We start from the raw sequence: 17012 nt of genomic DNA on the forward strand, positions 1-17012 counted from the left end.
CCTTCTCCAAGAACAGTCCATTTTACACCTGGTCTGTCACTGGCCATGGGAGAAAGTCACACTGGAGGGCTTGAAAAAGACATAGACCTAATCCTGTAAGAAAAAATAATAAATCTAGTTTTTCTAACATCCCTTTCTTAAACCAGCCTTCTCAAGTTGTGTTTCACTCAAGGCTGGGCAAATTCATTAACTGGGCATGATATTATATGAAGAAAGGCAACTGGGAGAATCAGGAAAGAGACTAACCACCTCACTCCTCACACGGGCAACAAGGAACTCCAGGAGAGAATCTTTGTAAAAGTGTCCACACAGATGACAGCCAGCAGAAAACTACCTGATGGAGAAGGCTATCCCAACAGAGCCTCCTAGAACAACTCTTAAGAGACAAGTATAGGGAAATTTGCTCAAAGCATTTATCAAATAAGGTCCAACAGGACCAACAGGAAGAGTACCGTGGTCTTGTTCAAATGATGCTCCAGGGCTCCATCTAAGAAGCAAATGGCCATTAAGTAGTTGGGACTCAAAATTCCCTCTTCCCTTTAGAATGCCCAACAGTAGGCAATCTAGCAGCTTGCTCTCCACTCCTAGACTCAAGCAAGGTTCTGATGTTTACCATGATAAAATTAAAAATTCCAATCATTTCTTTGGACCAGACAGACTTCTGAACTACTGAAACAAGACGAAATCCCATAGCAATGTAAAACCTTAAAGCTACCAACTTTTGTACCTGGCCCAATGTTTAATACTTCTTGTAACTAATCTTCTCTTCTAATCATCCCACTGTACCACCTGTATGTGTAACTAATCCCTGTCTGCCCCAACCACCCCACACCCCAATTCTCAAAAGTGCCACTGAGCACAGGACTATGACATTCATTTCTATATTCCTCATGAAACCAACAGAACTTCACACATAACAGGAGCTCAGTAAATCTGCAGGAAATAAATATATAATTTCCACAGTGCCATCAATACAGTATCTAGGCTGCCTAGAAGCAGTGAGGTAACAATGGGGAGTAGCCTGCAACAGCGCAGTGACGGCTGGGGACACGCTATGGAGTTGCTTTTATTGCCACAGGACTTAGGAGAGAGAGCTGAGTTTCTTTGAAAGAAGATATCATGAGGGAAAGCAGAAAATAATCAAGTGAATGATATTTGGGATAGTACAACAAAGAGAAGTAAATGAGCAATAATGTCCTTGAATCTATTAGAATGTGAAAATATTAGACAACATATTCTAAAACAATTAAAAGTCAGAAACAAGGGTAGTGCCACATTGCACAATCCACTGATCCCCCAAAAAGAGAAACACAGGTTCTTTTCCTCATTATTCATGTAAATGTGCACTCACTGTGCCCTGCTTCACATCAGGCAATGACTAGGCATGTGATGAGAGATAAGGTCCCTCCTCTCAAGGAGCTCTGTAGAGCAGGATATATAAACATGCAATAAAATGTTATGAATGCTAGGACAGCACAAAAATAGGACAACAAAAGGAAATGTCAGGAGTGACTTCTCAGGAGGCTGAATCTTCAGAGATAGAAGGTGTTCACCAGGACCAATGGAGAAGGAGCTCCTGATGGAGGGAGCAGCATGAGCCAAGGCACAAGCAGGCAAATCTTAAGTGGCTCTTAATCTTTCAGCATGGCTGGAACTTAGCATCCGGAACAGGGTCAGTAAGAAACTAAAAGTCAAACCACAAATGGGCTTGAATCCCAGGCTAAGGCATTTAAATTTCTCACAGAGGTAATAGGGAATCACTGAAGTCTGGAAATGACACTGAGCAAGGAAATAAAAGTACATTTCAAAAAGATCTGGTAGCATATAGAGAAAGGATTGGAAGGAGAAAGAAGGTAAAGAGACTATTATGTTAATACTAGAGGCCTGGTGCACAAAATTCATGCACTGGGCGGGGGGGGGGGGGGAGGTCCCTCAGCTCGGCCTGCACCCTCTCGCAGTCCAGGACCCCTCAGGGGATGTCCGCCTGCCATGAGCCCAGCTTCTGTCTGAGTGGGGGGAGGGAGGGGAGAGCACCACTCAACCAGAAGCTAGCTTGCTGCTCCTTAGGAGCTGGCCCCACCCCCCACCCACTGGTTGTTCAGGAAGGTCATCCTTGCTTTGGCCCTCTCAGCCCCGGCTTCATGCGGACATTCAGCTGCTCAGTCTAATTAGCATATTAGCTCTTTATTATATAGGATTCCAGGACTCCAGTCAAGATGGTGGCATAGGAAAACACAGTACTGCCTCCTCCCACAGTCACATCAAAATTACAACTAAAATACAGAACTGCCATCATTCAGATCAGCCTGAAACCTGGCTCAATAGAAGTCCTACTAGGAGGTAAAGAAGAAACCACATGGTGACTGGTAGGAGGGGCAGAGACGTGGAAAGGACTGGTCCCACACCCATGTGCAGTGGAGTGTGGCGGATAAAAATTGGGAGGGAGCCTATGTTCACAGCAGCACCATTTACAATCGCTAAGACCTGGAAACAGCCCAAGTGCCCATCAGGAGTAAGTGAATAAAGAAGCTGTGGTACATTTATACCATGGAATTCTATGCAGCAGTAAAAAAGAAGAATCTCTTATCCTTTGAGACAGCATGGAGGGACCTGGAGAGTATTATGCAAAGTGAAATAAGTAAGCCAGAGAAAGACAAGTATCACATGATCTCACTTATATGTGAAATCTAATTTAAAAATAAACTGATCAACTGAGTGTAACAAAGTGTAGGACCTTGAAGGAAAGACGGGGGAGGGTGGGTGGGAGGTAATCAACCATGGATGCAAACAGTGGGGTGGTGAGGGCCTGGGGCAGGGGTGGGCTGGATGGGGTCAGTGTGTGTGTGTGTGTGTGGGGGGGGGGGGGTGTGAAAGAGACATATGCTATACTTTCAACAATAAAGATTTAAATATATACATAAATAATAAGATTCTTTTTAAATTAAAATAAAATTGCTTCACTGCCTTCGTTTTTTTTAATATATTTTTATTGATTTCAGAGAGGAAGGGAGAGGGAGATAGAAGCACCAATGATGAGCATCATTAATCGGCTGCCTCCTGCACGCCCCCTATTGGGGATCGAGCCCACAACCCAGGCATGTGCCCTTGACTGGAATCAAACCCGGGACCCTTCAGTCTGCAGACCAAATGCTCTATCCACTGAGCCAAACCAGCTAGGGCCTTCACTGCCTTCTTAATTCAAACAAAATACTCTTTATTATAGATAAAAAAAACTAAACATTTTCCCTCAAAAAGAGATCCCCATGAACTGGTATGTCAGGGAAATAGCAGAAAACAGCTGAGCTACCAACTTGTCCAACCTCATTAAGTTGGGACAAAGAAAAAATAATTAGAATCCAGAAATTTCATTTTTGAAAACCAAAGCACAACTAAAGGAGAGACAAGAGCTGATGTTTGAAATTATAGGAACCAAGAAGACTAAACAATACCAAATTAGGACTTGTAGCAGCTGCCTGGAGAGGTAAGACCTGAAGGAGCCCAAGGCAGACCACAGGGAAGGCTAGGTAGTTAGGTGTTAGTGGGGGGGGGGGGGGGGGGGGAGGGATAAAGAGGGGATGGTGGAGCAAAAGCTCAGAAGTTTCTCAAATCACCATAACACAATGGTTCTTGGATAGTATTGAGCCACAGTTGCTTTGAAAAACTGATAAAAGCTCCCTCCCTTAAAAATTCATGTTTACACAAAATTTTGCAAACTTCATAGAGTTTCAATGCCTTTATGGATCCCAGATTAAGAATCTGTAATAAAGCACAGGTCTAGTGTTTATAGTATGCTGCCATTAGAAAAATGAGAGCACTTGCACAGGCAATAAATTTCCCTGGAAGAAGACACAAAATACTAGTAACGTCAATAGTCCTTAGGGAGAAGAACTTGTTTTTCACTGAATACCCTTCTAAATTTTGAATGTGAGTGGAGAATTCAAACATAAATTAATAAAAGAGCTCTGCCAAAACCAACGCCAACCTCAAATGGCCGAGACTACCCGGGAAATGTTCTAACCTATTCCAAGAGATGGAGGAGGAAAACAGACAAACCTGAAAAGGGAAAAGGTCCCTCAAGGGCAATGAATGTATACAAACCAAACCGATGCAAGACACTGTGGGGATGTCCAGGGTCATCATTCCTGTGATATAAAAACAATCAAAATATACAGAAAAGAAAGTGCAGATCAACCTTCCATCGGTCAAGACTGGGCTACCCTCTGGGTCCACAGCCTCAGGGAGGCCTCAGGAAGAACCTACCTCATCAGGCGTATCTTTTGCATCTGGTTGTGCTGCAGCCGCCCGGCGGGCAAGGTTTCCAGCTCGAATGTTGCTAAGGTTGATCTGTCTCTCAGGAGGCGGCCCACCACGAGGCTGCCCTCGGACAATGATGGCACACCCTGACAGGACCTGAGGGTGAGGAGGAAAATAAAAGAAAATTAGTGATCTGGAGGCAACAGCGCCATAATATAGACTGTTCAGGACTGTACCCGCAACATGTAGAACAGTATTTGACACCTTGAAGGCACTTAAGTATTTGTTGAGTAAATGAATGAGATTATTTTTTTACTCTTCACCTGATTTGAGAGAGAGAGAGAGAGAGAGAGAGAGATACATTAATTTGAGAGAGAAACATCAATTTGAGAGAGAAACATTGATTGGTGCCTCTCGTATACACCCTGACCAGGGATCAAACACACAACGTAGGTATGTGCCCTAATGGGAATCAAACCCACAGCCTGTGGGATGACGCTCCAACCAACTGAGCCATTTGCCAAGGCCGAACAAGATTATTTTTAATTTTATAAGAGAAACACCCACTCTGAAATAATCTCACCCAGAAATACAAATAGGAATTTAATAAATGCTACAGAAGTCATAAAACAGACTGATCAGGGTGAAGAGGTAAGTCAGACGGAGGTTAATGACCTTTATAATTTAACCCCTGCAAGCACCACCACCTGTGTTCTTTTCAACTCTTAGGAAGTTAATGTCTCCATCCATACATTCCATTCCAGCGCAGAAGACATAGAAGGCCCACAAAAAGGCAAACTGGAGGAAGAAGCCCCTACACACCATCAGAAGAAGCTGAGTAAGAGCAGTGCAACCAGAGCCCAGTGCTCACACTTCCATTGGACACAGCGCTCAGAGTCTAGGCTACGAGAGAAAAAATACAGAAGTAATCTAGAAAGCCCATGTTCTAGATGACTGAAGCAGAAAAATCTAAGAAGCACCTTAAAGCTCCTAAGCACAGCGACTCCTTTTATCTCTCTAATCAAAGACACCAGGCATAGAATCCCCTTGCAACTGTGAAAAGAGCTCTGAAGCTCACTGGTATTTAACTTTTAAACATTTGCAGGGGAGAAGAAAGGAAGATTTCAAGTGGGAGAAGAGAAGAAAAGGAGTGAAGAAAAAATGATATTACCCAACTATTCAAGTTGTCTTTGCTCAGTGAGACATGACTTAATGAACAGTTGGGCTCAAGAACTGGCTTCACTAGATCTGAAAGACTCTCATTTCCAAGCTTCAAAACCAGAAGAGCTGCTGACAAGTTCATAGATACAAGATTGTGGAGTTCTGCCAACGTGGCATTCTCAGTAAAGGAACAGTCCTTGGAAAAGGAAGTTGAATCAAAGGAAGAAGGGAAGGAGTACAAAGGGCAGCCTCTCCTATACACATCTGCTTAGCTGACAATTCCCCTTCACCTCTCCACCTTAACTCACACTTTAAGTTATAAAATATTAATATAAATATGAAAGTACATTGAAACATAAATGTACATCTTAAATAATAAGGTAAACAAATAACTGAGTAACCACCGCCCAAGTGAAGAACGAGGACATCGCCAGAACCTCGGATCCCCTCCCTTCTCCCCATCACCACGATCCTGGCCGTTGTGACGATCCCTCCCTTGCTCTGCTGTACTAGTACAGTTTTGCCATCTAAGTACATATCACTAAGCAATGTGGTTTCATTTTGCCTATTTCTGAACTCTATATAAATTGAGTCTACTGCATGTACCCATCAGTAACTTCTCTTGCTCATTGTTTTTTGTAAAACTAATTCATAATCATGTGAAACACTAATTTATTCACTTTCATAGCTGTATAGTATTTATTCCATTGTATAACTTTACCACAATTCATTTATCCATTCTACTACTTTTTATAGAAATTCTGTCCAACAAATACACATATTCAAACTTCTTAAAAAAATAGTGTTCTAGCCCTAACCGGTTTGGCTCGGTGGGTAGAGCGTCGGCCTGCGGACTGGAAGATCCCAGGTTCAATTCCGGCCAAGGGCATGTGCCTTGGTTGCGGGCACATCCCCAGTGGGAGGTGTGCAGGAGGCAGCTGATCGATGTTCCTCTCTCATATCGATGTTTCTAACTCTCTATCCCTCTCCCTTCCGCTCTGTGAAAAATCAATAAAATATAAAAAAAAAAAAAATAGTGTTCTAATCAATGTCTAAATATCCCCAATACCTTTAGCACATAGACCAGGGGTGGGCAAACTTTTTGACTCGAGGGCCACAATGGGTTCTTAAACTGGACCGGAGGGCCGGAACAAAAGCATGGATGGAGTGTTTGTGTGAACTAATATAAATTCAAAGTAAACATCATTACATAAAAGGGTATGGTCTTTTTTTTTTAGTTTTATTCATTTCAAATGGGCCGAATCCGGCCCGCAGGCCGTAGTTTGCCCACAGCTGACATAGACCTTGGTCTTAATGGCTCCTCCCTAGATGACTGAAACTAAACCATGACACACACAATAAAGACTGTCTCCTTACCAGTTACAAGTCATGTTCTTCATTTTTATCCTTTCTGATCAGGTGTGACCAGAGATTAAACTTTACAGCTCCCAGCCAAACAGCCTTGCCACAGCCTTTCCTGAGAACTCATGCCCTGGATATAATCCTAGGGAACTGACATTCTAATAAGACACACTCTCAAACAAAGCAAAGCCAGGGAAGAATATGTCTACTAAGGCAGAGGCTGCTTCATGTTCTGGAAATGAGAAGAACCAAAGAAAAGAAAAAGAGAATTGCTCTTTTATAGTTAATTCATTTATAGTTAATTCCTCACAAGTGGCAGGAACAAGAATAGCACATGCTAGAATACCTACACTTGAAATCATTCATGCCAAAATTTCAAACAGGAGGAGAGCCCAGCTACATACAGCAGAAAAGTCAGAGCATCTGTCTCCAATGCCTGCTCCTCAGTTTTAGTCAAGATTTCACAAAAAGTAATACAGCACTCCCAGAGAGCCAGTTCCTCTTGGTAAGCCCAATTAACAGCTAAGGCCCATTTACAAGAAAACTCACCTTGGCTAACAAAGTAAACTCTGATAAATGAGCACTAACCCAGGCTAGGATACAGTCCTTATTTCTCAAGTCTGACAAAGGTCACTGAAAAGCTCAAGAACAGAATGAATGATGAGAAGAGTCCCCCCCTTTCCCCTAAATATATCAGAAAGGTATTATCTCTAATGCCTCTACCTAGTACACTAAGTTCCTGGGGAACAGTGGGTCTATAACTATTATCCTGGTTCCATTAAGGCCTTTGGCAGACAACTTGTGCATAGGAATTTTGCAAAGCTACCTTTGTATAACCTCCACTTTCCAGGAATGTTATTCTAAAAAATGCTATCAGAACTTTTTATACTACTCCAAATAATGCCATTCAGACAATAGTCAATGCTTGAATTAATACTGCAGAGAGATGACTTTTATTTTAGAGGCTGCTCTACAACTTTTATACTAACCCTATCAATCCTATATAATAAAGAGGTAATATGCAAATTAACCCTCACACCCTCACAAGATGGCTGCCTACGACCAGGCCAGCAGGGGGGTTAGTGAGGAACAACCAAACGACTGAACAGCAGGCTGTGTGGAGCAACCAGGCCGGTGGGGGGGCAGGCAGTTGGGGGCAACCAGGCCAGCAGGGGGGGGGCAGTTAGGGGCAACCAGGCCTGCAGGGGGGGCAGTAAGAGGTGACCAGGCCGGCTGGGGGGTGGTCAGTAAGGGGTAACCAGGCCAGCGGGGGGGGGGGGGGGGGGGGGGGGTTGGCGGCGACCTGGCCGGCAACAGGGGGCAGTTCAGGGCAACCAGGCTGGTAGCGGGGGCAGTGAGAGGCAAACAGGCCAGCACACAGAGGCAGTGAGAGACAATCAGGCAGGCAGGCAGGTGAGCAATTAGGAGCCAGAGGTCCAGGATTATGAGAGAGATGTCTGACTGCCGGTTTAGGCTCAATCCCCGGGATCAGGCCTAAACCAGCAGTCAGACATCCCCCGAGGGGTCCTGGATTAGAGAGGGTGCAGGCTGGGCTGAGAGGACCCCCCTCCACCCGTGCACAAACTTCATGCACTGGGCCTCTAGTATAATAAAAGGGGGTAATATGCAAATTAACCCTCACACTGTCACAAGATGGCTGCGCCCGCAGTGGAGGCAGGGTTCCCGCAGCGATCAACAGGGACCTGAGGCTGCGCCCCCAGCCCAGCATGTGCGGGGGACCTGAGGCTGTGCCCCTGCCTGGCAGGGCTTGACAGGGGCCCTGAAGCTGCTCCTCCCACCCGGCGGGACTTGACGGGGGGACCTGAGGCTGCACCCCCCACCCGGCAGGGCTTGATGGAGTGAGGCCAGCCGGGTCTGGATCTCGCCCAATGGGGGTGGGCCCGGCTGGGTCTGGATCTCACGTGATTTCAAGGCGCACGCAGGTGGGCGGGAACTTGACTCTGGGTCCCGCCGCATGCCCCAGACTCTGACAGGAGGAAGATTTTCATATACATTTTACTAATTTTTTTTCATCTCTGACATTTCTATTATAGAGAAAGGGCAAACAGCAATATTAAAATATTTCCTCTAATTAATTCCCTTTTAATGTACACGAATTTCGTGCACCAGGCCACTAGTGTATACATAATATCAAGCAGCAGTCAACAATTCTACTTCCTATGCCACAAGAATACTCATATGGCAGACGCTGCTATTCCTGTGCCCCTAGGAGAAAAGAACTGACTCGTGTACATCTGTCCTCTGTAACTCTCTCCCCTCTTTTGACCATAGCCTTGGCAGAGAGGCAGGAAGAAGCTCTCTGCAGACCATCACAGAAGGAAGAGAGACAGGTCTATAAGGGAAGAACTAGTCTCCTTCCTAGTATTTATAGGAACCAAAGTAGCAGAAAGGAGGTCTAGTTTGTTTGGAACTATCTCCATTTCATCTTCCATGTACTGTTAAACTCCCTCCACCTGCCTCACTGGTCAACAGTCTTCACTCAAGTTCTTCCTCAATAAAGATACTTCAGTGACCTTCTCTTACCTAAGGTTCTCCACCAAATAAAGCCAAGGAGAAATAGCTTCTAGGGAGGGGAAAAAATACTTAAATGTCTTGAAGTAAAATATGAAAAAGAACCAGGGTCTATATACCAAACAATTTTTGTCTCATGTGACATCAAAACAAGTCATTTTTCCTCTGTGAAAGATCTGACATCTAAGTTGATTATTTTCATAGTTTTTGACATTGACTGATTAATTTATTCTTTATTAACTCAATAGAAATGTATGAATTCCTACTATGTGGCAAATGGTTCACTTCAGTGAAATAAAACAGACAAAAATGTCTATTTCTGGAAAACTGACATTCTACTGGGGGAAGATAGACAAACAATAAACATAAGTAAAATATATCACTTATCGAAATTTTAATTTCAGAGAAATATTAAGATTGAGAGGAAACTGTCATGCATAATTGTTCTGCCAAAGCTATACTGATTCATGTTGCAAACTTTCATGGATGCGGTAATTATCCTTAATTGCTAATTTATAAGGCATAGAAAGCAAGTCATATGGTAACTGCTTTATCATATTACATTAATAAAGTGACATTCTAGAAAAATGATCTTGGTCCTACCTGACACATTAGGAGGTTTGTGAAAATAGCTGTCACAATGAGTCAGTTTGATTGAGGTTATGGATTAGACATTTCTCAGCTCTGCCAAGAAAGATTGCAGAGGGACTCAGCGTGATTCAGAGGAACTGGCTTCAGGGCACACACTGGATGGTGACAAAGGCTGAAATAAGCCAGCTGAGAAGGAAAATGGAGACTCAAACTGTTCAAACCCACTTACAGGTTGACTAGGAGATTTACACTTCATGGGTAGCCGCTAAAATGTTGCTCAGCAACAGGAACACCACAATAGATCTTCATTAGATCCTGATAAACTATTTGGTGCATTTAACTCTTAAACCTCCAGACCACAGACACCAGAAAATAGAATAATTCTTAAAAACCTAACCACACTATACTTAGGGCAAAGAAGGCAATGGTACAGAAATCCTTACACATGTCAATGAAGCCAGTATTTTTTTCACAGCCCAAAGCAAAAATCATCTTGGTCAGAGAACGGAATCTAATACCTGAGAGCATCTCACTTGCTCTACAAGGATTGGCTTAACAGGTCTACCAACATCTTAAGATATAATAGTTCTTATGTCAACCTGTTAAGATATAACAGGTATACCTTAGCAATATTTGCCAATATGAAGAATAATGACAGCTATCTAATGAATACTAAAATGTTACCCAAAAACAGGCCCAAAATAAACCCACACATTTTTAGTCAGTTAAATTTCAACAAGGGTGACAAGATAATTTAATGGGACAAGAATCCTTTCAACAAAAATTGAAAACTGGGTATCCATGTTCAAAATAATGATGTTAACTTTTGTTTTGTGAGGTAGAGGTTTTGCTCAGAAAGTGAAACAAAGAGTTACCATATCACCCAGCAATTACCATAATTATAACCAATAAGATGTAAGAAACCTAAATATAAGAGTTAAATGATAAAACTCTTAGAAGAAAAGTGTAAATCTTCATGGCCTTGGATTAGACAATAATTTCTTAGGTATGATATCACCTGAAAAAGCACAAGAAACCCCCCCCCCCAAAAAAAAGATAAATTGAACATCATCAAAATTAAAAACATTGTGCTTGTTTAAGAAAATGAAAAGGAGGAGAGGAAAAATGGCGGCGGTATAAACGGACGTGTCCTGTGCCTTGTCCTGGAGCAGATAAGGGTGAGCAGCTGAAACGGGTAACATGCAGCCCGAATAGGCAGAGGATTTTCAGCTGAGAGACTGTCTGCAGCTAGGAAAGACCGAGAACCCCCAGTAAAAAAAGGACGGTTGGAGACTGCGGCTGAAGCCTCTCGTGGTGCGCCAGCTAAGCAGTGGAGACTGCGCCATCTTGGGTGGTTGTTGCCGGCATCCAGAGACCAGCTACTAACCTGGAAACAAGGGGTCTCAAGCAGCGTCACTGCCTGAACTCAGACGAGCACTGCTTCTTCTCACGGAAAGGTTGGACATCCCCTAAAGGTGCGGTTTGAAGTTTGGGTTGGAGGGAGGACCGAGCTCGCGCACGCGCGCGGGGCGGAATCTGCGCCCCACAGAGTCTGCAGCCGTTGGGACCAGCGTGACCCGCGAGTGGGGAAGGGGCCCCACAGGGCTGCTGGCAGAAGGGAACGCGAAAAATGAGCCCATAGCTGGACTGGATGTAAGGGAGCAGCCTTGGACTTTGCCAATCTGCTGGCTGCTTGGTGCCAGGGGCGAGTGAGCGCGCGGAGACTGCGCGCGGAGACTGTGCGCAGACCTGGAAGGTGGAGGCTTGCGAATTCGCACAACTATCAGGCTCTTGTTACAGTTCCCCTTAGATCCGTGCATTTGATTATTAAACCCAGTGCATGGGATTCCCCAGTTGGGGTCATTCACAGAGCCTGTAGGGGAAAGTTCTTTTTGGGGAGCCTGGGAAACAGCGGGCAGTGGCAAGGAACCAGCTCTGGGCAGTGGTCTTTCCTGAATCAGTTCCCAATACCATAGAGGGAAAAAAAACAAAAAACAAAAAACCCTACTGATAGAGAGGACTTATAGCCTCGGAGGTCAATCCAGACACACTGCCACCCAGAGGCAGAGCCACGAACTATCTCTTCTACGATCACAAATAAAGGCAGTCTGGTAAACAAATACAAGCTGCCTTAAAATCAGGTCTGTGGTTTACTGCACGGAGGGACAGTGTATCGCAGGGAAGTTCAACACTCCCCTGAATGCCTGGCAGGACTGAGGCGTGCCAAAAAGAAGAGTGGAAGATCTGAAGCACCTTCACTTCCAAATATTTATATATATATATATATATATATTTTTTTTTTAAATTCTTTTTTCACCATTTCATTAAGAACCTATTTTATTTTATTTTATTTTATTTTTTTTCATCACTTGATTTTACCTTTTTAATTATTACATTTTTTAACCAGTATTATTGCTATCCTTTTACCATTTTTTCAAGTGTCATTTTATTTTTTATTATTTTTTTAATTTTTCTTTATTTTATTTTGGGATTAGTGTTATACACACTATTTTCATCGTTCCTTTAGCATCATTTCTCTCTAGCTCACATTTACCCTTAAGCCAAAACTCTCTTCCTCACTTTTCCCCTTTTGTTGTCCTGTTTCTCTTACCCTATTCCTGCTTTGGATTTTACCTATTCCTTCTTTCTAACCACTGTCTAAATATCACCCTACTTATATATCTAATTTCCAATCCCTCGCTCTCCCCATACAAATAGCCTCTTCCCCACCTCTATTTCATTCTCTTACTTTTTTTTTTCTTTTTTTTTGTATTTTTGTTTTTCTTCTTCTCTCCCTTTTCCCAATCTCATTTCGGCACTCCTTTTTGTTTTTTATTTTTCTCTTTAATCTTTTTCTCTTTTTTCTTCTATATCCCCTAATTCTCTTCGCTCGGGGGGTCACCTTTATTTGGGGTTATTAATATCGTGAATGCATTTAGTTTGTTGCCTTGTACGTTGTGCCTTGTTGTGTTGTATTTTGTGCCTTTGAATCAGCGCAGCAGAGAGAGAACTACATAGCCAAACACCTTGAGAAGAGAAATCATGGTGAAACAAAGAACCAACCCAAATATGAGAGAAAAACAGGCATCATCAGAAAAGGAAGTAAACGAAATGGAGGCAATGGAGGCAAGCAACCTGTCAGAGAAAGAATTCAGAGTAATGGTCATAAGGTGGATGAAAAAAATGGAAGACCAATTCAACAATATGTGTAGGAACCAAGAGGAAATGAAGAAGAACCAAGAGGAAATGAAGAGAAACCAAGAAGAAATGAAAAACGACATCACTGCCATAAAGAACTCAATAGAAAGCATCAACAGTAGACTAGAAGAAGCAGAGGACCGCATCAGCGAGCTAGAAGACAAGGTAGAAAAAAATACCCAAACAGAACAGCTTCTAGAAAAAAAAATTAAAAAGCAGGAGGAGAGCCTAAGAGAACTCTGGGACAATGCTAAACGAAACAACATCCGAATAATAGGGGTGCCAGAAGGAGAGGAAACTGAGCAAGGAATAGAAAACCTGTTTGAAAAAATAGTAACAGAAAATTTCCCTGATATAGGGAGGAAGAAACTCACACAAATCCAAGAAGCTCACAGAGTCCCAAACAAAATGAACCCGAAAAGACCGACACCAAGGCACATAATAATTAAATTGGCAAACACCAACGACAAAGCAAGAATCTTAAAAGCAGCCAGAGAGAGACAGAAAGTTACCTACAAAGGATCCCCCATCAGACTAGCGACCGATTTCTCAACAGAAACACATCAGGCAAGAAGGGAATGGAATGAAATATACAAAGTCATGCAAAGGAAGGGTCTGAATCCAAGAATACTATACCCAGCGAGGCTATCAATCAAAATTGAGGGTCAAATCAGGAGCTTCACAGACAAAAACGGTCTACGGGAGTTTATTACAACCAAACCAGCAATGCAAGAAATGCTACAGGGTCTGCTGTAAATAGAAAAAACAGGAAACAAAGAAGGAACGCAACGGTAAAGAACAAAAATGGCGACTAACAAGTTTCTATCAATAATAACTTTAAATGTAAATGGATTAAATTCCCCAGTCAAAAGGCATAGGGTAAATGAGTGGATAAGAAAACATGACCCATATATCTGCTGTCTACAGGAAACCCACCTCACAAAAAAAGACGCACACAGACTGATGGTGAAGGGATGGAAAAAGGTTTTTCAGGCCAATGGAAGTGAAAAAAAAGCCGGGGTAGCAATACTTATATCTGACAAATTAGATCTCAAAGTGAAGGACATAAAAAGAGATCAAGAAGGCCACTTCATAATACTAAAGGGAGCAGTCCAACAAGAAGAAATAACTCTGGTAAATATATATGCACCAAATATAGGAGCACCCAAATACGTAAGAAATCTTCTGGAGAAGATCAAGGGAGAGATTGACAGCAATACAATCATAATAGGGGATCTTAACACCCCATTATCTCCACTGGACAAATCCTCTAAACAGAAACTCAGCAAAGAAACATCAATCCTAAATGACTCACTAGATCAGATGGAATTAATTGACATCTTCAGAACATTTCACCCCAAAGTCACAGAATATACATTCTCCTCGGGTGCACATTTGTCATCTTCAAAGATAGACCATATATTGGGTCACAGACAAAGTCTCTTCAAATTCAAGAAAATTGAAATCATATCAAGTATCTTCTCAGATCACAAAGGCATAAAACTGGAAATCAACTACAACAAAAACAATCCAAAAAAATCAAACACATGGAGACTAAATAGCATGCTATTAAACAACGACTGGGTCACCAGTGAGATCAAAGAAGAAATAAAAAACATCATGGCAACAAATGACAATGAAAACACAACAATCCAAAACCTATGGGACACAGCAAAAGCAGTCTTGAGAGGGAAGTTCATAGCTCTACAAGCCTACTGCAAGAAACAAGAAACAATGAGAATAAATGACCTAACTCTACAACTCGAAGAATTAGAAAGAGAGCAACAAAAAAAGCCCACTGTAAGCAGAAGGAAGGAAATAACAAAGATCAGAGCGGAGATAAACGACATAGAGACCAAAAAAACAATACAAAAGATCAACAAAACCAAGAGCTGGTTCTTTGAAAGGATAAACAAGATTGATACACCTCTAGCCAGGCTCACCAAGAAACAAAGAGAGAGGACCCAAATAAACAAAATCAGAAATGAAAGAGGAGAAATAACAACAGACCCCATAGAAATACAAAGGATTGTTAGAAAATACTATGAACAACTCTACTCCAACACACTAGACAACCTGGAGGAAATGGACATATTCCTAGATAAATACAACCTTCCAAAACTTAACCAGGAAGAATCTAAAAATCTCAATAGGCCAATAACTATGGAGGAAATCGAAGCAGTAATCAAAAAGCTTCCAGCAAACAAAAGCCCGGGGCCAGATGACTTCACAGGGGAGTTTTACCAAACATTCAAGGAAGACCTAAAACCTATCCTCCTCAGACTATGTCAAAAGATCCAAGAGGAAGGAGCACTTCCCAGCTCATTCTATGAAGCCAACATCACCCTAATCCCAAAACCAGATAAAGACAATACAATGAAAGAGAATTACAGGCCAATATCCCTCATGAACATAGATGCCAAAATCCTCAACAAAATCCTAGCAAATCGGATCCAGCAGTACATCAAAAAGATCATACACCATGACCAAGTAGGATTTATCCCAGGGATGCAAGGATGGTACAATATCCGCAAATCAATAAATGTGATACATCACATAAACAAATTGAGAGAGAAAAACCACATAGTCATATCAATTGATGCGGAAAAAGCATTTGACAAAATCCAACACCCTTTCTTGATAAAAACTCTCAGCAAGATAGGAATTGAGGGAACATACCTCAACATAATAAAAGCCATATATGACAAACCCACAGCCAACATCATAATCAATGGGCAAAAACTAAAACCATTCCCCCTAAAAACAGGAACAAGACAGGGATGCCCCCTCTCACCACTCCTGTTCAACATAGTACTGGAAGTACTAGCCATTGCGATCAGACACGATGAAGAAATAAAAGGCATCCAGATTGGAAAAGAAGAAGTAAAACTGTCCTTATTTGCAGATGACATGATACTGTACATACAGAACCCTAAAGACTCCATCAAAAAATTATTAGACTTAATAAATGAATTCGGCAATGTAGCAGGATACAAAATTAATGCTAAGAAATCCATGGCATTTCTTTACACCAATAGTGAACTTACAGAAAGTGAAACTACAGAAGCAATCCCATTTACCATTGCACCAAAAAAATTAAAATACCTAGGAATAAACTTAACTAAGGAGGTAAAAGACTTATATGCTGAAAACTACAGGACACTGAAAAAAGAGATAGAGGAAGACATAAACAGATGGAAGAATATACCGTGTTCATGGATTGGTAGAATCAACATCATCAAAATGTCCATACTACCCAAAGCAATTTATAGATTCAATGCAATCCCCATTAAATTACCAACAGCATATTTCACAGATCTAGAACGAACGTTCCAAAAATTCATCTGGAATAAAAAAAGACCCCGAATAGCTGCAACAATCCTCAGAAAGAACAAAGTAGGTGGGATCTCAATACCAGATATCAAACTGTATTACAAAGCCACTGTTCTTAAAACAGCTTGGTACTGGCACAAGAACAGACATATAGATCAATGGAATAGAATAGAGACCCCAGAAATCAACCCAAACCACTATGCCCAATTAATATTCGACAAAGGAGGCAAGAACATACAATGGAGTCAAGACAGTCTTTTCAATAAATGGTGTTGGGAAAATTGGACAGATAGATGCAAAAGGATGAAACTAGATCACCAACTCACACCATACACAAAAATAAACTCAAAATGGATAAAAGACTTAAACGTAAGAGGGGAAACCATAAAAATACTAGAGGAATCCACAGGCAGCGAAATCGCAAACATATGCCGAAGAAATTTCTTCTCTGATAATGCTCCTAGGGCAATGGAAACTAAAGAGAAAATAAACAAATGGGACTACATCAAAATAAAAAGCTTTTGCACAGCAAAGGAAACCATCAACAAAACAACAAGAAGACCCACTACATGGGAGAACAT

General features: G+C 41.9%; 1 protein-coding gene across 1 annotated transcript in view; it reads right to left on the minus strand.

Moving 5' to 3' along the window:
• SND1 (staphylococcal nuclease and tudor domain containing 1) overlaps nt 1-17012 on the minus strand; it is a 456936-nt gene that overhangs the window by 418804 nt on the left and 21120 nt on the right. The window contains exon 2 of the mRNA XM_036328783.1: nt 4261-4410. Coding sequence (XP_036184676.1) covers nt 4261-4410 — 150 coding nt within the window. The remainder of the gene's footprint in view (nt 1-4260; nt 4411-17012) is intronic.

This window comes from Myotis myotis, unplaced genomic scaffold, assembly GCF_014108235.1.
Source record: "Myotis myotis isolate mMyoMyo1 unplaced genomic scaffold, mMyoMyo1.p scaffold_m19_p_11, whole genome shotgun sequence".
In the NCBI taxonomy this organism is placed as follows: domain Eukaryota; kingdom Metazoa; phylum Chordata; class Mammalia; order Chiroptera; family Vespertilionidae; genus Myotis; species Myotis myotis.